The 20,904-nt window shown below is 44.8% G+C and overlaps 1 protein-coding gene across 1 annotated transcript in view; it reads left to right on the plus strand.

Moving 5' to 3' along the window:
- The first annotated feature begins 2,983 nt into the window (after positions 1–2,983).
- Positions 2,984–20,904, plus strand: part of LOC111962814 (ribosome-recycling factor, mitochondrial-like) — a 30,806-nt gene continuing 12,885 nt past the window's right edge. The window contains exons 1-3 of the mRNA XM_023986149.1: positions 2,984–3,161; positions 3,534–3,689; positions 18,510–18,640. Of these exons, the coding sequence (XP_023841917.1) occupies positions 3,020–3,161; positions 3,534–3,689; positions 18,510–18,640 (429 nt within the window). The 5' untranslated portion in view covers positions 2,984–3,019. The remainder of the gene's footprint in view (positions 3,162–3,533; positions 3,690–18,509; positions 18,641–20,904) is intronic.

Raw genomic sequence — 20,904 nt, forward strand, 5'->3', positions numbered from 1 at the left:
TAGCTAGCTAGTAGTAGCTATCATGCTAAGCTAGTTAGCTTTCGTGTCAGCGTGTCACATGCATGATTGATATTGATATGATCGATATGCAGTCAACTATCTAATACCCCTTGACTTATAAAGTCTGGTAAAATGCTACAGTTGAATCTATAATCCTTACTTGCTACATCATGTTTTGGAATAACACATTAATGATATACTGTAACATACCCATTGATTCTTGAAGAATACAATTTATAAATGACTCATGACCTTAGTTCAACTGTCATAACCCATCAGAACCCAAAATATAGGCCTAAGTTTTACTCCAATGTTTGTTAACAAGGTAACTATAAACAAACACTATAGCCTCTGAACATGCTTAAAACTATATATTTAATATCATGGGTGATCAGTCTTTGCATCCATAGCTCTGTCAATGAATTTAGCTTTTTAGCGAAACATGGTCGGAGGAGACGCTTTGTAATTGTTTCAATTAAGAATTGTAGCTTTTTAACAACATAGGCCAGCAATATTCAGTGATGTCGTACAATGTGGGCATGCCAGCTGAACTCGCAGTTTATGAAGAAATATCAAACAGAGATACAGTATCCCACTGAACACCTGTGCTACAGTTTTTCTGCTTCACTTCACGTGTAAAGACAGCCATCATCCCTCCTCTATCGCTTCCAATGGACTCAGACACACTACCAATTGTTACATATACCCTAGAGGTAACACAAAAGAGTCATGCTTTTCATTTTTGATCTTCCTATAGCCTTACCACCAGGCACCAGCCGTGTCTTTCAGTGAGCCTGCCTGCTGCTGGCTTTACAAGGGACTGATAAAATCAGCCAACCTGGGTTTATTTAGAGAAGAAAGCACTTGTATGGTCTCTGCCTTCTGTCCCAGATATTATTGATACAGTAGAGAGCTGCTGACTGTAACAACACAGAGGTTGTAGGGGAGACTGTGGGCTGTTCTGGATTTTTTGTTCATTCTTTTTACCTTTATTTAACAAGAAAAGTCAGTTAAGAACAAAATACGTATTTACAATGACTGCCTACACCGGCCAATCCCGGATGATGCTGGGCCAATTGTGCACTGCCCTATGGTACTTCCAATCACGGCCGGTTGTAATACAGCCTGGATTCTTACTAGGGCGTCTGTAGTGATACCTCTAGCACGGAGATGCAGTGCCTTAGACTGCTGCGCCACTCGGGAGTCCTAACATACAGCAGCAACATACAGTCTGTAGATAGACATAAGTATCACCCTGCCTGCCTAGATCCCCCTGCCGTCTTGTGATGTACACTCAGTGGCCAGTCTATTAGGTAAACCCATCTAGTACTGGGTCAGGCCCCCTGTAGCCATGAAGGGATGCACCTGGTCAGCAACAATGTTCTGATATGCTGTGGCATTCAAACGTTGATCAATTCTATAAAGGGACCTATCATGTGCCAGGAAAACATTCTCCACACCGTTACCCCACCGCCACCAGCCTGTACCGTTGACACCAGGCAGGATGGGGCCATGGATTCATGCTGCTTATGCCAAATCCTGTCTCTGCCATCAGCATGACGCAACAGGAACCAGGATTCGTCAGACCAGGCAATGTTTTTCCACTCCTCAAATGTTCAGTGTTGGTAATCGCGTACCCACTGGAGCCACTTCTTCTTGTTTTTAGCTGATCAGAGTCGAACCCGGTGTGGTCATCTGCTGCAAAAGCCAATCTATGACAAGGACCGACGAGTTGTGCGTTCCGAGATGCCGTTCTGCACGCTCCTGTGGTACTGTACCGTTATTTGCCTGTTTGTGGCCCACCTGTTAGCTTGCACAATTCTTGCCATTCTTCATCGACCTCTCTCATCAGCTACCTGTTTTCGCCCACAGGACTGCCGCTGACTGGATGTTTTTTGTTTGTCGCACCATTCTCGGTAAAACCTAGACACTTGTGCGTAAAAAGCCAAGGAGTCCAACCGTTTCTGAGATACTGGAACCGGCTCGCCTGGCACCAACGATCATACCATGCTCAAAGCCGCTTAGGTCACTGGTTTTGCCCATTCTAACGTTCAATTGAACAGTAACTGAATGCCTCGATGCCTGTCTGCCTGCTTTATATAGCAAGCCAAGAGCGAACCATTTTCGTGTACTAATAAACTGGCCACTGAGTGTATATCAGTATCCCATCTCTCTATACACATACAGCAAGGTGGTATTATGACTAGGAGCCAAGCCTGAAGCTTCACACTTCACACGTGCCAAATGGCACCTTATTCCCTATATAGTGTACTACCTTTGAACAGGGCTGATAGAGCTTTGGTCAAAAGTAGTGTACTTTGTGGGGAATAGGGTGCCATTTAATTGGCACATAAACATACTGTTGAGGCGATTTACGAGGATGACGTTGACATTGTCTATCCGCCTGGTGTGATAGTATATCGTAGTGCCCCATTTCTCTTAATGGTGTGTAAGGAGTGTGAATTCATCACACACAATAGAGGATGTCATCCAGGGTATGACACATGGCTGGTTGTCAGTTGTCAAAGATGATCTTATTTGAAAATATATTGCTCCATTATCTTTTCTACATACTTTATATCTGGGTTTAGTTGTTTAAGTTTACACTGCAAACTTTTAATCACACACATTTTCAACATTTAAAAAAATATATTTATATGATTAAGCAGCAGCTGTGTGCTTAACACTTGAGGCAGCAACATACAGTATGTAGATAGACATAAATATCGCCCCCTGCTGGCTATTATTACAGCTTGCCATCCATGGCACTGTAATATCACTACACTAATATGAAAGGAAAATTAGATAGATAGATGTTGGTATTTTATTTCAGTACTTTAGTATTTTTATTTTGCGTTATTATGCTTGTGTGTTATCATTAAGATCAGACTGTAATAATATCTGCATAAGTCTCAAGAATGTTTTTGTTACGCTTCTCTGTATCTCTGTCATTTGTGTGTCTGTGTGTGACAGCGATGGCATTGAGTCAGCTGGGCCTACTGTGGCCGGCGTTGTGCCGATGCCTGGTCCCTTTGTTGAAGTCTTCCTGTCAGCTGGTGGTCAGCTCCAGAGTCCCACTGCTGCTCCCAAATACATGTCATCAAAACATCGCCCCACTGCCGCCACCTGCGTTCGCCTGTATGCCACCAAGATGAGTAAAGGTGAGTGGAGGGCCGGTTGCCTCTCAACTGCTTTGTACCTATTTGATTTTGTCTTGTGTTGCCCTCAAAACACTCTCAAAGGTTCAGGAAATATAGGGGTAGGAATCACGACTCCATCCATCCATCTCTATTCTGCTTGTGTACTGAAGTGGTGGACGGAACGTTCAAGAGCTTTTTTAGTCTTTTTGAGAAGGTTGAAGAAAACCCCACTTCACTGTGTTTTCTCATTTTGCTTTTATTTGTAATAACTCTGATTGACTAGACTAGACTACCAGCATGCAGGTCTCCTTCCTCTCCTCCATCCTCCTTCTGTTCTTCCCCCTTTGAAGTCTCTCTTGTAGTGAAGGCCGCTGCTTTTCTTTTTTCCCTCAGCGAAGGCAGCGAAGGGCCAGGCAGCCAAAGTGAACATCAACTCCTCGCTGGCGGAGGATATCATCAGTCTGGAGGAAGTGAAGGAGGAGATGGCCGCCGTCCTCACCGCCCTGAAAGAGGACTTCAGCCGCAACCTGAGCATCAAAACCTCTCCAGGTACATAGGGGCCATAGACTAAGGTAGGGGCTCGCACTCTCGGTCACTCCCTGATTCAATGGAAAGGGATAGTCTCTCATGACGACTGTTGAGGAGCTGGCCACTGCACTCAGTTCTGGGTGCTGAGATTATAGAGAGGATACTTTTCAGTTCTATTTTAATGTATGTGTATACCAGCCGCCGATTGTTCAGAAAGGGATGCAGAGCCCTGCACGCCTGAAGTTTGAGCTGTGTCCATCTTTGTAAGCATAACAAGTCCACTGTTGGTTCTCATTTAATGATTGGTCAAAAGATGAGGAAAAGTGCATCTCCATGTGTTTACTTTCTCCCTGAGGGGTGAGAGTGAACCCTGCCCTTTACCTTGACCCCTGTTGACCTTGACATCCAGGTCACAGCCTTTCCCCTCCCCTGTTCCCCCTCTCCCCTTGGGGCAGTTCAACCCTGAGAGGGGGGCTAAAGGGGAGGGCCCGAAGGGGAGGAAGCTCATCCCCACCCCCCTCATCCCTCCCTATCTTCCTTACCCTCTCCCTCCATTCCCCCCTCCTTACCCTCTCCCCTTCCTCTCACGCTCTCCCTCCGTCACCCTGTGCCCCTCTGTCCAGATGCACAGTAATCCATGGAAGCTGCAGGATTTAGAGCTGACAGGGAATCTTGACTGGAGAGATGCTGGAATGGGGGAAATCATGAGATAATTTTGTTCTTGTGTGTGCTTGATAATAGTCTCATCTGGGTCTCGTTATGTGGTGTGTTTGTTGTAAAGGGGAGAGGAAAGTCACCTTAGCTGAAGGAAGGCCTGTTGTAGAGGGCGGATTAATGTGGTGAACCGTCGTCTGGGTAGGACTGAATCGGTCATGGAATTAAGAATGACCGTAATTGGCTAGCCAAATGACCGATCTCCGTAATAACCGTTAGAATAGCATATATATATATTTAAATAAACATACAGTACCAGTCAAAAGTAATTGGCTAAACGGGTCCTTCTTCAGGTTTTTCAGGTTTTTCGAAATGTTTGCTAATTCTGCTAATTTCGTGAATGACTGTAATGTTTGCTAATTTTGCTAATTTCGTAACTGAAGAATGACCGAAATTGGCTATCCAAATGACCGATCTCCGTAATAACCGTTAGAATGCATATTATAATATATATATATATATATATATAATATATTTAAATAAACATAACAGTACCAGTCAAAAGTTTGGACATCCTACTCATATATTCAGTATATTTCCATTTTTTTGGTTTGAAATATAGCAAACATTTCTAAAACCTGTTTTCGCTTTGTCATATGGGGTATTGTGTAAAGATTGATGAGGGGGGAAATAATTGTATCAAATTTAAGAATGAGGCTGTAACGTAATACAATGTGGAAAAGGTGAGGGGTCTGAAAACTTTCAGAATGCACTGTATATATACAGTACCAATCAAAAGTTTGGACACACCTACTATTCCAGGGTTTTTCTTATTTTTACAATTTTCTACATTGTATAAATACATCATAACTATGAATAACACATATGGAATCATGTAGTAACCAAAAAAGTGTTAAAAATCAAAAATATATTTAAGATTCTTCGAAGTAGCCACCTTTGCCTTGATGACAGGTTTGCACACTCTTGGAATTCTCTCAACCAGCTTCATGAGGTTGTTTTCTTATTGAACCTTTAGAAACTAGGCAAGTCAGTCAATGACGGCCACCGGGACGGTGGTTAACTGCCTTGTTCAGGGGCAGAACAACAGATTTTTACCTTGTCAGCTCAGGGATTCGATCCAGCAACCGTTTGGCAACTTGCGGTTACTGGCCCACCGCTCTAACCTAGGCTACCTGCTCCCCGGCAGTTCAGTTACCTAGGATGCATTTCAATTAACAGGTGTGCCTTCTTCAAAGTGAAATAGTGGAATTTCTTTCCTTCTTAATGCGTTTGAGCCAATCAATTGTGTTGTGACAAGGTAGGGGTGGTATACAGAAGATAGCCCTATTTGGTAAAATACTAGTCCATATTATGGCAGGAACAGCTCAAATAAGCAAGGAGAAACGACTGTCCATCATTACTTTAAGACATGAAGATCAGTCAATGCAGAACATTTCAAGAACTTTGAAAGTTTCTTCAAATGCAGTCACAAAAACCATAGAGCGCTATGATGAAACTGGCTCTCATGAGGACCGCCACAGGAAAGGAAGACCCAGAGTTACCTCTGCTGCAGAGGGTAAGTTCATTAGAGTTACCATCCTCAGAAATTGCATCCAAAATAAAATGCTTCACAGAGTTCAAGTAACAGACACATCTCACATCAACTGTTCAGAGGAGACTGCGTGAATCAGGCCTTCATGGTCGAATTTCTGCAAAGAAACCATTACTAAGGTCACCAATAAGAAGAAGAGACTTGCTTAGGCCAAGAAACACGAGCAATGGACATTAGACCGGTGGATATCTGTCCTTTGGTCTGATGAGTCCAAATTTGAGATTTTTGGTTCCAACCATGTCTTTGTGTGACGCGAGGTAAATCAAATCAAATAACATTTTAGTCACATGCACTGAATACAACAGCTGTAGACCTTAGAGTGAAATGCTTACTAACGAGCCCTAATCAACAATGCGGTTAAAAAAATATATGGATAAGAATAAGAAAAAAAGTACACAGCAATTAAAGAGCAGCAGTGAAATAACAATAGCGAGACTATATACAGGGGGGTACCGATACAGAGTCATGTGCAGGGGCACTGGTTATTTGAGGTAATATGTACATGTAGGTAGAGTTATTAAAGTGACTATGCATAGATGGTAACAACAGAGAGTAGCAGTGGTGTAAAAGAGGGGGGGGGGCATTGCAAATAGTCTGGGTAGCCATTTGATTAGATGTTCAGGAGTCTTATGGCTTGGGGGTAGAAGCTGTTTAGAAGCCTCTTGGACCTATACTTGGCACTCCGGTAACGCTTGCCATGCGGTAGCAGAGAGAACAGTCTATGACTAAGGTGGCTGGAGTCTTTAACACATTTTAGGGCCGTTCTGACACCGCCTGGTATAGAGGTCCTGGATGGCAGGAAGCTTGGCCCTAGTGATGTACTAGGCCGTTCGCACCTACCTCTGTAGTGCCTTGCGGTCGAGAGGCTGAGCAGTTGCCATACCAGGCAGTGATGCAACCAGTCAGGATGCTCTCGATGGTCCAGCTGTAGAACCTTTTGAGGATCTGAGGACCCATGCCAAAATATTTTCAGTCTTTTGAGGGGAATAGGTTTCGTCGTGCCCTCTTCACGACTGTCTTGGTGTGCTTGCACCATGTTAGTTTGTTGGTGATGGTGACACCAAGGAACTTGAGCTCTCAACCTGCTCCACTGCATCCTTGTTAATTAGAATGGGGGCGTGCTCGGTCCTCTTTTTTCCTGTAGTGCACAGTCATGTCCTTTGTCTTGATCACGTTGAGGGAGAGGTTGTTGTTCTGGCACCACACGGCCAGGTCTCTGACCTCCTCCCTATAGGCTATCTCGTCGTTGTTGGTGATCAGGCCTACCACTGTTGTGTCATTGGCAAACTTAATGATGGTGTTGGAGTCGTACCTGGCCGTGCAGTACTGGGTGAACAGGGAATACAGGAAGGGACTGAGCACACACCCCTGATGGGCCACTGTGTTGAGGATCAACGTGGCAGATGTGTTGTTACCTACCCTTACCACCTGGGGCGGCCTGTCAGGAGGTCCAGGATCCAGTTGCAGAGGAGGTCGGAGGTGTTTAGTCCCAGGGTCCTTAGCTTATTGATGAGCTTTGAGGGCACTATGGTTTTGAATGCTGAGCTGTAGTCAATGAATAGCATTCTCACGTAGGTGTTCCTTTTGTCCAAGTGGGAAAGGGCAGTGTGGAGTGCAATAGAGATTGCATCATCTCTGGATCTGTTGGGGCGGTATGCAAATTGGAGTGGGTCTAGGGTTTCTGTGATAATGGTGTTGATGTGAGCCATGACCAGCCTTTCAAAGCACTTCATGGCTACAGACGTGAGTGCTTTGGATCGGTAGTCATTTAGGCAGGTTACCTTAGTGTTCATGGGCACAGGTACTATGGTGGTCTGCTTAAAACATGTTGGTATTACAAGACTCGGACAGGGAGAGGTTGAAAATCTCAGTGAAGACACTTGTTAGTTGGTCAGCGCATGCTCACAGTACACGTCCTGGTAATCCGTCTGGCCCCGCGGCCTTGTGAATGTTGACCTGTTTAAAGGTCTTACTCACATCGGCTGCGGAGAGCGTGATCACACAGTCTTCCAGGAACAGCTGGTGCTCTCATGCATGCTTCAGTGTTATTTGCCTTGAAGTGAGAATAGAAGTAGTTTAGCTCATATGGTAGGCTTGTGTCACTGGGCAGCTCTCGGCTGTGCTTCTCTTTGTAGTCTGTAATGGTTTGCAAGCCATGCCACATACGAGGAGCATCAGAGCCGGTGTAGTACGATTCGATCTTAGTTCTGTATTGGCGCTTTGCCTGTTTGATGGTTCGTCGGAGGGCATAGCGGGATTTCTTATAAGCTTCTGGGTTAGAGTCCCGCTCCTTGGGGACCCGCCAGCTAACCCTAACCCTAACCCTCCTTGGTATAACCAGCCAGCTCTATGTTGATAGTGTCGTCGTTCAGCCACGACTCCGTGAAGTAAAAGATATTACAGTTTTGAATGTCCTGTTGGTAGTTTAATCTTCCGCGTAGGTCATCTATTTTATTCTCCAAAGATTGCATGTTTGCTAGCAGAATGGAAGGAAGTGGAGATTTATTAGATCGCCTACGAATTCTCAGAAGGCAGCCCCTCCTCTAATCCCTTTTTCTCTGCCTCCTCTTCACGCAAATCACGGGGATCTGAGCCTGTTCCCGAGAAAGCAGTATATCATTCGCGTCGGGCTCGTCAGACTTGCTAAAGGAAAAAAAGGATTCTGCCAGTCTGCGGTGAGGAATCGCAGTCCTGATGTCCAGAAGTTATTTTCGGTCATAAGAGACGGTAGCAGCAACATTATGTACAATATAAGTGAAAAAATAAGTTATAAACTACGCAAATAAACTAACAAAAAAACACAATCGGTTGGGCACACGGAAAAGCGCCATTGTTCACTCAGTAGGTGAATGGATGATCTCTGCATGTGAGGTGCCCCCTGTGCATGAAGGAGGAGGTGTGATGGTGTGGGGGTGCTTAGATAGTGACACTGTCTGTGATTTATTTAGAATTTAAGGCACACTTAACCAGCATGACTACCATAGCATTCTGCAGCGATACGCCATCCCATCTGGTTTGGCTTAGTGGGACTATAATTTGTTTTTCAACAGGACAATGACCAACACACCTCCAAGCTGTGTAAGGGTTATTTGACCAAGAAGGAGAGTGATGGAGTGCTGCATCAGATGACCTGGCCTCCACAATCATCCGACCTCAACCCAATTGAGATGATTTGGGATGAGTTGGATAGCAGAGTGAAGGAAAAGCAGCCAACAAGTGCTCAGCATATGTGGGAACTCCTTCAAGACTGTTGGAAAAGCATTCTATGTGAAGCTGCTTGAGGGAATACCAAGAGTGTGCAAAACTGTCATCAAGGCAAAGGGTGGCTACTTTGAAGTATCTAAAATCTCAAATATATTTTGATTTGTTTAACACTTTTTTGGTTACTACATGATTCCATGTGTGTTATTTCTTAGTTTTGATGTCTTCACTATTATTCTATCATTTAGAAAATAGTAAAAATAAGAAAAACCCTTGAATGAGTAGCTGTCTTTTGACTGTAACTGTATATATACAGTGCATTCTGAAAGTATTCAGACCCCTTCACTTTTTTCACATTGTGTTACGTTACAGTCGTATTCTAAAATTGATAAAATGACTTTCCCCCTCATCAATCTACACGCATAATGACAAAGCGAAAACAGGTTTTTAGAAATTTTTGCTAATTTCACACACAAAAAAAAAATGAAATATACTGAAATATATTTACATAAGTATTCAGACCCTTTGCAATGAGACTCAAAATTGAGCTCAGGTGCATCCAGTTTTCATTGATCATCCTTGAGATGTTTCTACAACTTGATTGTAGGAAAGGCACACACCTGTTTATATAAGGTCCCACAGTTGACAGTGCATGTCAGAGCAAAAAAACAGGCCAAGAGGTCGAAGGAATTGTCTGTAGAGCTCCGAGACAGGATTGTGTCGAGGCACAGATCTGGGGAAGGGTACCAACACATTTCTGCAGCATTGAAGGTCCCCAAGAACACAGTGGCCTCCATCATTCTTAAATGGAAGAAGTTTGCAACCACCAAATCTCTTCCTAGAGCTGGCCGCCCGGCCAAACTGAGCAACCGGGGGAGAAGGGAGATGACTAAGAACCCGATGGTCACTCTGACAGAGCTCCAGAGTTCCACTGTGGAGATGGGAGAACCTTCCAGAAGGACAACCATCTCTGCAGCACTCCACCAATCAGGCCTTTATGGTAGGTGACCAGACGGAAGCCACTCCTCAGTAAAAGGCACATGACAGCCCGCTTGGAGTTTGCCAAAAGGCACCTAAAGACTATCAGACCATGATGATTCTCTGGTCTGATGAAACCAAGATTGAACTCTTTTGCCTGAATGCCAAACGTCACATCTGGAGGAAATCTGGCACCATCCCTACGGTGAAGCATGGTGGTGGCAGCATCATGCTGTGGGGATGTTTTTCAGCACCAGGGACTGGGAGACTAGTCAGGATCGAGGGAAAGATGAACGGAGCAAAGTACAGAGAGATCATTGAACCTGCTCCAGAGCGCTCAGGACCTCAGACTGGGGTGAAGTTTCTTCTTCCAACAGGACAACGACCCTTCAGGACAAGTCTCTGAATGTCCTTGAGAAACTCCCCAAATACAGGTGTGCCAAGTTGTAGCGTCATACCCAAAAAGACTCGAGGCTGTAATATCTGCCAAATGTGCTTCAACAAAGTACTGAGTAGAAGGTCTGAATACTTATGTAAATGTGATGATTCTAAAAACCTGTTTTTGCTTTGTCATTATGGGGTATTGTGTGTAGAATGATGAGTGGGGAAAAAGCAATTTAAACAATTTTAGAATAAGCCTCTAACGTAACAAAATGTGGGAAAAAATCATGGGGTCTGAATATTTTCCGAATGCACTGTATATACAGTATATATATAAAAAATGTTGCACATATTTTCTCCTTTCATCCGGTCCTGACTGCATGTTCTGCCATAGAAATATAATGAATACAATGGGCGTCCCCATTCAAGTCAATGATGGCATAATGGGTGGACTGGCGGCCATTACGAGTGTACCCATAGTCCCAGTCGGTATTAAATAGAATGTTGCGGTCCCATCCGCCTGTGGGGAATCAACCCATGGTTACCTTGGTTACCCCATTGGCTCACAGCAAAAACTTGATCATATTCAAACGCAATTTTCTTGTTGTCTGCTTGTTTTAGTCAATTACAAAACTACATTCCAGAAAAGTACATGTGTAAAGAATAGTTTTCTACTTTTCTTTTTGTTTGTCCAGGCGAAACAGTCTGTGAATAGTTGGTAGCTCACTTCTAAATTCTCAAACTACCGTAAACTTAAATTAATCGCAGTCTCAAATAGCCGCCTGTCTCTAATAGCCAGGCATCGGCACACATTTTCAGCAAATAAATGCCTGTTTCAAATAAACGCCAGGTCTAAATTCATTGTTTACAAGTGACCTTCATTGAGTACCATCCAGCTTGTGCAAAAAATGATGGATTTGTATTGTAATGTTTATACTGGTCACAATAAACAGTCTGGTAGTCTTTACAACATTTTATTGAGCAAAAGCTGTGCGCATTAAGGAAATAGACGCCTGGCTCAAATAGAAGCCTGTCTCTAAAAAACAACGTTTGTGTTCTCCAATTGAAGCAAAATAAGTGCCCGGGCAATTCATTTGAGTTTTGCAGTAAATGCTTAGCTACTGCAATTCCAACCCAAAAAACGTCTTAGCTTTGTTTTACGCTAGCTAACAGCTAAATGTTTCTTTTTGACTTAAATTGTAATTCTATTTCCGAGGCTCCACGTGGTGTCATGTAAAATATGAATGTTTTTTCCAACAACCAATGAGCAAATCCGCCGTAAAGCCAGCTGCATATTGAACGTTGAGATGTCTGAAAGGCCAGTCTCTTTGACAATGACAAGGACAACATCCGGCGCCGAAACGAGATGGCCGCCTCGCTTCGCGTTCCTTGGAAAATATGCAGTATTTTGTTTTTTTATGTGTTATTTCTTACATCGGTACCCCAGGTAATCTTAGGTTTCATTACATACAGTCGGGAGGAACTACTGAATATACGATTAACGTCAACTCATCATCGTTCCTACCAGGAATATGACTTTCCCGAAACGGATCCAGTGTTTTGCCTCCACCAATACAATGGATCTGATCCCAGCCGGCGACCCTGGTCACGCCGTAAAAGGGGCAAACGAGGCGGTCTCCTGGCCAGGCTTCGGAGACGGGCACATCGCGCTCCACTCCCTAGCATACTACTCGCCAATGTCCAGTCTCTTGACAATAAGGTTGATGAAATCCGAGCACGGTAGCATCCAGAGAGACATCAGGATTGCAACGTGCTCTGCTCCGGAAACATGGCTAACTCAAGAGACGCTAACGAGTCGGTGCACCAGCTGGTTTCTTCATGCATCGCGCCGACAGAAACAAACATCTTTCTGGTACGAAGAGGGCGTATGCCTTATGATTAACGAGACTGTGTGATCATCATAACAACACACAGGAACTCAAGTCATTCTGTTCACCTGACTAGAAACTCCTCACAATAAATGTCGACCGCATTATCTACCAAGGAAATTCTCTTCAATCATAATCACAGCCGTATATATTCCCCCAAGCAAGACACATCGATGGCCTGAACAAACTATCTGACTCTTTGTAAACTGGAAACCACACACCCTGAGGCTGCATTCATCGTACTGGGGATTTTAACAAGGCTAATCTAAAAAACAAAACTCCCTAAATTCTATCAGCATATCGATTGTGCTACCAGGGCTGGAAAAACCCTAGATCATTTATTACTAATTTCCGCGACGCATATAACCCGTCCCCCCCCCCCCTTTCGGAAAAGCTGACCACGACTCCATTTTGTTGATTCCAGCCTACAAACAGAAACTAAAACAACAAGCTCCCGCGCTCAGTGTCGTTCAACGCTGGTCCGACCAATCTGATTCCAGCTTCAAGACTGCCTGTCGATCACACGAGTGAATAGATCCGCATTGCGTCCAACAACAATGTTGACGAATATGCTGATCGGTGAGCGAGTTCATTAGGAAGTGCATTGACGATGTCGTACCCACAACAACGATTAAAACATTCCCAAACCAAAGAACCGTGGATTGACGGCAGCATTCGCGTGAAACTGAAAGCGCGCAACCACTGCTTTTAACCAGGGCAAGGTGACCGGAAGCATGACCGAATACAAACAGTGTAGCTATTCTCTCCGCAAGGCAACAAACAGGCTAAGTCCCAGTACAGAGACAAAATCGAGTCGCAATTCAACAGCTCAGACACAAGAGGTATGTGGCAGGGTCTACAGTCAATCACGGATTACAAAAAGAAAACCAGCCCCGTCGCGGACCAGGATGTCTTGCTCCCAGACAGGCTAAACAACTTTTTTGCCCGCTTTGAACAATACAGTGCCACTGACACGGCCCCCTACCAAAACCTGCGGGCTCTCCTTCACTGCAGCCGAGGTGAGTAAAACATTTAAACGTGTTAACCCTCGCAAGGCTGCAGGCCCAGACGCATTCCCAGCCGCGTCCTCAGAGCATGCGCAGACCAGCTGGCTGTGTGTTTACGGACATATTCAATCAATCCTTATCCCAGTCTGCTGTTCCCACATGCTTCAAGAGCCACCATTGTTCCTGTTCCCAAGAAAGCAAAGGTAACTGAGCTAAACGATACCGCCCCGTAGCACTCACTTCCGTCATCATGAAGTGCTGAGAGAACTAGTCAAGGACCATATCACCTCCACCCTACCGGACACCCTAGACCCACTCCAATTTGCTTACCGACCCAATAGGTCCACAGACGACGCAATCGCAACCACACTGCACACTGCCCTAACCCATCTGGACAAGAGGAATACCCATTTGAGAATGCTGTTCAACGATTACAGCTCAGCATTTAACACCATAGTACCCTCCAAACTCGTCATCAAGCTCGAGACCCGGGTCTCGACCCCGCCCTGGCAACGGGTCCTGGACTTCCTGACGGCCGCCCCCAGGTGGTGAGGGTAGTAGTAACAACATCTCCACCCCGCTGATCCTCAACATGGGCCCCACAAGTGCGCTCTGAGCCCTCTCCTGTACTCCCTGTTCACCCACGACTGCGTGGCCATGCACGCCTCCAACTCAATCATCAAGTTTGCGGATGACACTACAGTGGTAGGCTTGATTACCAACAACGACGAGACGCCTACAGGAGTGAGGGCCCTCGGAGTGTGGTTCAGGAAAATAACCTCACACTCAACGTCAACAAAACAAAGGAGATGATTGTGGACTTCAGGAAACAGCAGAGGAGCACCCCCCTATCCACATCGACGGGTCAGTAGTGGAGAAGTGGAAAGTTTTAAGTTCCTCGGCGTACACATACGGACAAACTGAATTGGTCCACCCACACAGACAGCGTCGTGAAGAAGGCGCAGCAGCGCCTCTTCAACCTCAGGAGGCTGAAGAAATTCGGCTTGTCACCAAAAGCACTCACAAACTTCTACAGATGCACAATCGAGAGCATCCTGTCGGCTGTATCACCGCCTGGTACGGCAACTGCTCCGCCCACAACCGTAAGGCTCTCCAGAGGGTAGTGAGGTCTGCAGAACGCATCACCGGGGCAAACTACCTGCCCTCCAGGACACCTACACCACCCGATGTCACAGGAAGGCCATAAAGATCATCAAGACAACAACCACCCAAGCCACTGCCTGTTCACCCGCTATCATCCAGAAGGCGAGGTCAGTACAGGTGCATCAAAGCAGGGACCGAGAGACTGAAAAACAGCTTCTATCTCAAGGCCATCAGACTGTTAAACAGCCACCACTAACATTTAGCGGCCGCTGCCAACATACTGACTCAACTCCAGCCACTTTAAAAATGGGAATTGATGGAAATTATGTAAAAGTACCACTAGCCACTTTAAACAATGCCACTTAATATAATGTTTACATACCCTACATTACCCATCTCATATGTATATACTGTACTCTATATCATCTACTGCATCTTGCCATCTTTATGTATACATGTACCACTAGCCACTTTAAACTATGCCACTTTATGTTTACATACCCTACAATACTCATCTCATATGTATATACCTACTCTATACCATCTACTGCATCTGCCTATGCCGTCTCTACCACCACTCATTCATATATCTTTATGTACATATCTTTATCCCTTTACACTTGTGTGTGTATAAGGTAGTAGTTGTGGAATTGTTAGGTTAGATATACTTGTTGGTTATTACTGCATTGTCGGAACTAGAAGCACAAGCATTTCGCTACACTCGCATTACAATCTGCTAACCATGTGTAGTGACTAAATAAATTTGATTTGATTTGATTTGAGTGGAATGTTAGCTAAAGAGACTGGTACTCAGACTACTTCCGTTCTATTCATCGTTTGATATAACACTTTGCTTATTTCAGCAAGGGCAACAAAGTTTCATCACTATATTAATGTCCCTGTTATTGCAAAACGACTCAACCGCACAACTCCGCGGCCGTCCCGTCTTCAGTCAGCTGTTAGTTCTCAAAAAATAAAACCGCACACACACACACACACACACACACACACACACACACACACACACACACACACACACACACACACACACACACACACACACACACACACACACACACACACCACACACCACACACACACACACACACACACACACAACACACACACACACACACACACACACACAGGACCTGCCACTCTGTCAGTTCCTCTGCTAGAAGAAGACTAACCTCTCTTTTCCATGGGAACGCTGGGCTAACGTCAGGCTATCCAGTCCTCGCTGGACAGCTCTGTGTATACTGGCTCAGATTAATACACTGTGAAAGGAGAGCCATTTATATAACAGATCAGGAGCCCAGTCACCCAGAGATGGGTTAGCATAGGCTTCCATAGTTCAAAACGATTAGTTAATGTCACGTCATCCTCATGTTCCCAAGACGCCCTCCAGTCTAGGGCACCCACCCACTAAACATCACCAGTATAAAGTCACACAAGAACCAACTCAAAGTCTGCTTTCTGATAGGACTTTATCATGAGGAAGCCAGGGTCGTGTTCAGTACTAGGGAGAAAACGTTTTGAAACGGGGGGGGTTAGCTACTACCTGAATATTTTCCTATGATAATACATTTTTGTATTCTGATGCAAAATGTTTTTCTACGGTGTGCCCTACTGAACACGACCCAGGATATGTACGTTTAGTTTTTTGAGAAGCCTATATTGTTGACTACTTGTCTGCCTTTCGCCATTGTGGGTCAGCTGCCTGTGCCCTGACCAGGAAGAGCCCATTTGGCTAATGGCTTCCCGGTCGATCCACATCCCTCCTCATGCCGTTTAGGAAATGCCTGTGTGCCCTCTGGAAGTGTAAGCAGATGTGCAGAGCAGGCAGTCAGGCACACGTCCATAGAGGCCCAGGTAGTTTCTCTCGTCCACCTGCCGGCTCTAGCAATTAGCCTGGGGAAGAGGCAAGGGCCCAGGTAGCACAGGCTGGCTCTTAGTTAGGCTGACACTGAGTATAAAATCAAGTTTATTTAAAGTACTGCGTATTATCACACATTCCTATTACTTTCAGGTAATACATACAGGCACTGAGTACTTGCCTTGGGTTGAAATAAGGAACCAGAGTCACAGACATGGCTTACAGGAAGTCTTTCCTACCAGACAACATCTCAGACCAGACTAGCTCTTACTGTCGTGGCACGCACTCACTGTTCCCAATAGCTGGGTCCCTCTCCTTGTCCCATCCTGGGATCGAACCAGGGACCCTCTGAACATGTCAATAACTGCCTCCCACGAAGCATTGTTACCTATCGTGCCACAAAAGCCGCGGCCCTTGTGGAGCAAAGGAAACGACTACTTAAAGGTCTCAGAGTGAGTGACATAACGATTAAACTGCTACTAGCGCACACCTCTAAGTAGCGAGCGATTTCACACCGGTTGCACTCAGTTACAGTTACGGTTTGGTCGTTGGTGTTGAATGCGTCCAAATCTGTTAAGGACCTGTCTTTGGACCCGGAAATTAGAATGAAGCAAGCAATAGTTTGTATAAACGTACTATTTTACTTTCTAAAGCACAAGTATAAGTACCCAGACTGGCGGTTGTCCCTCTCCTATACAAAACAAGTGGTAGAATAATCTTGAGCCCACCCCACCTCCCCACCATAGAGTTGGTGATGTAAGGCAGAGGACAGAGAGGGAGGAAACAGCGGCGTCTGAGGTAAACCAGATGAGGAAAGGAGACTCATGTTGGAGAGTAACTCTGGTTCTGCAGTCTGCCGTGTTAGTGGGGGAGGAGGGAGGAGTGATGGTTAGGGGGGGGGGGGGTCTCAGAAACCTCCTGCACCCATCAAAACCAAACCAAATCAAAGTGTATTGGTCACGTACACAGATTTGCAGATGTTATCGCAGGTGCAGCGAAATGCTTGAGTTTCAAGCTCCAACAGTGCAGTAATGCCTGGCAGTAAAAGAAAATGATCTGAAAATATCAGAACAAGCAATGTCAGAGACGGAATATAAATATATATACATATAATGTATGGACAGTATATGAATACAAAATACGTGTACTGCAGTAGTTATATAGGATGAGCTATGTCTAGAATAGAGGATATACAGTGAGTGTACAAAACATTAGGATTACTTTCCTAATATTGAGTTGCACCCCCTTTTGCCCTCAGAACTGCCTCAATTTGTCGGGGCATGGACTCTTCAAGGTGTCGAAAGCATTCCACAGGGATGCTGGCCCATGTTGACTCCAATGCTTCCCACAGTTGTGTCAAGTTTGCTGAATGTCCTTTGGGTGGTGGACAATTCTTGATTGTTTGAGCGTGAAAACCCAGCAGCGTTACAGTTCTTGACACAAACTGGTGCGCCTGGCACCTACTACCACACCTGTTCAAAAGACACTTAAATATTTTGTCTTGCCCATCACCCTCTGAATGGCACACATACACAATCCATGTCTCAGTTGTCTCAAGGCTTAAAATCATTATTTAACCGTCTCCTCTCCTTCATCCACACTGATTGAAGTGGATTCATAAAGGGATCACAGCTTTCACCTGGATTCTCCTGGTCAGTCTGTGTCATGGAAAGAGCCGGTGTTCCTAATGTTTTGTGCACTCAGTGTACATATAAAGTGGGTGAAACAGTTTATAAACATTATTAAAGTGACCAGTGTTCAATGAGTGTGTACATAAGGTAGCAGTCTCTAAGGTTCAGGGTAGAGTACCGGGTGGTAGCCGGCTAGTAACAGTGACTAAAGTTCAGGGCAGGGTATTGGGTGGAGATAGAAGCTGTTTCTCAGTTCTTCACCCCAACCATAAGCCTCAGCTTACACTTTGCCAATTGAATTGTGGGGAGGTTGGTTTGGATCGAGTACTCAAGGCTGTTTTTGGTGATGAGGGTTTAGGCGGGCCTAGATAATGCTTATATTGGTCATATGCTTGGGCATGTCTTGTATTATTTGCTGGTGACATCCAATTTCCCCTCTGGGAAATCAATTAAGTTTATCATTGAGGTATATTCAATTCATGTTTTATTCTGGTCCTTTGTTTTTCAGGAGCTCTGGATCATATCGTGGTGTACATGACAGATGGCAAATTCCCCCTGAACCAGTTGGGTCAGATCTCCATGAAACCCGCTCAGCTCATCGTGGTCAACATGACTGGCTTCCCACACACTGCTGGCTGGGTGGGTTAGGGTTCTGCTCTGCATGAACCACACTGGGCTGATGGCAACGCACTGTGAAATGAACACGTCTCTCTCTCTCTCTCTCTCTCTCGCTCTCTCTCACTCGTTCTCTCTCTCTCTCTATTTCTCTCTTTCTCTTTCACCATCTGAAACCTGAGTCTGGCTCTCTCTCCAGCCTTGTGTTCAGCCGTAGTGATCGATGGTTCTGGGAAGCCCTTTGATCTAGAGCGATTGAAACAAAGGCCAATATTTTGTGGTCAGCTGTCATCAGCAGGAAGTGACCGTGCTGTACCCTCTGCGAAGGAGGAGGACTAACTGCTCCAAGTGATGCTCTCTCACATACACACATTTCATGTTCACATACAACGCACGCAGGCACGGACACACACGCGCGCACGCACACGCACCACCCTCGCTATTTCCCTGTCTTCATTCGTCTCTTTTCCTTTCCCTGTGTTGTTTCTTTCTCTCTCTCTCTCCCCCTTCTCTTCTCTCCCTCCTTCATCCTATGTTGTTATGAATGAGGGTTGTCCCCGTCTGATGCTGGGATCAGTTTTAAAGGGAGATGGATGTTTTTTGGCTTTGACTCAGATTCATTTAGTAGTGAAGCACAGTTCTGCTTCATCTTGAGGAGCTCAGCCCGGGAACTCAGCAGCACTCAGCCACAATAGGTGTACAACAGTGGAGGCTGCTGAGGGGAGAACGGCTCATAATAATGGCTGGAATGGAGTTAATGGAATGGTATCAAAAACATGTTTTACTTTTTTTTTTCTCCCATTCCATTCATTGTACTCCATTCCAGCCATTATTATGAGCCGTCCTCCCCTCAGCAGCCTCCACTCGTGTACAATGTTCCTGAGGGATCACACCTTTCGGATATGCCTCATTATGTGTGCTTCATTTGGGAACACTGTCACGCCCTGACCTTAGAGAGCCTTTTTATGTCTCTATTTGGTTTGGTCAGGGTGTGATTTGGGGTGGGCATTCTATGCTTTGTTTTCTATGTTTCTTTTTTTCTATGTTTTGGCCAGGTATGGTTCTCAATCAGGGACAGCTGTCTATCGTTGTCTCTGATTGGGAATCATACTTAGGTAGCCCTTTTTTCCCTCCTTTCAGTGTGGGTAGTTAACTTTGTTAGTGGCACTTAGCCCTGTAAGCGTCACGGTTGTTTTCTTCGTTTGTTGTTTTGTTGGCGTCATTATCTAAAATAAAAGGAATATGTACGCTCACCACGCTGCACTTTGGTCTTCTTCCAGCATCGGGCGTGACAAACACACATAGATAAGCATATTGCGCACATATCGCGCATATATGATACGCATGTCACCATTATCATTGAATCAGTTCAATAGGAAATTCACCATATCACATTATGTTGCACACATATCACCATATCTGAGCGAGAAAGTTCAGACAGAAACGCCAAACGATATATATTCAAATGGGCCGAAAAACCCACTGGTACCATCACACATGTACAAACTTTACTGCTGCAACATCACAATTCCTTCAGACCAAATGTTAAAAGGGTGCAAATGTGTGATGTGAAAGCAGGGGTATCAATTTCTTCTTTTCTTTTTTCTCCCATCCACTTTCTGGTCTAAACCACTGGGGAAAGAATTGGCAGCAAGATTAAAGGATTTATTTGTATGTATTATTTCACAAGGCCTATTGCCTTGCATGTTAAATTTTTATTTTTTATTTTTTTTAAACAGCCTCTCCTAATCTCTGGTTCCTGTCTTTAACTCCAGAATGATAGATCCAGCCCATACCTATGTTTGATTGTTCTCAGCATTGAATTCATCATTATTTCCCCACAGCTCCAGCAGTTACGGAAATCTGGGGGAATGCTGTGCTCTGTTCTGGGTAGCTCCGTAAACACCAGGCGTGTTCTGGTTAATATGTTAAAAATAGTGGGATAACGCTGAGGTTTCTGATTAAACACAGCCACAGCCCAGCCGAAAGGAACGAACAGAGCTAAAGAAACACCTTGTTAATGATGTGGAGGATACCACACACACACATTAAGACATATACACACACAGCCTTTTTCCTCCCCTTCCCTTCTTCCCCAAAAATCCAAGTGGTTTAATTCATGCTGCCATTGCCACTGCACAACAGGCACTGGGGGTTTGCAGTAACACTGTACTGCAGTTAATGCAGTACTGGACCTTGTAATGAATGACTGGAAAACAATGGCCTCTCGTTAGGAACGTGGGTAATGGATGTGAATAATTATAATCCTATTTGCTTTGGGTGCTGTA

Source organism: Salvelinus sp. IW2-2015, linkage group LG4q.1:29 (assembly GCF_002910315.2).
Source record: "Salvelinus sp. IW2-2015 linkage group LG4q.1:29, ASM291031v2, whole genome shotgun sequence".
NCBI classification, from domain to species: Eukaryota; Metazoa; Chordata; class Actinopteri; order Salmoniformes; family Salmonidae; genus Salvelinus; species Salvelinus sp. IW2-2015.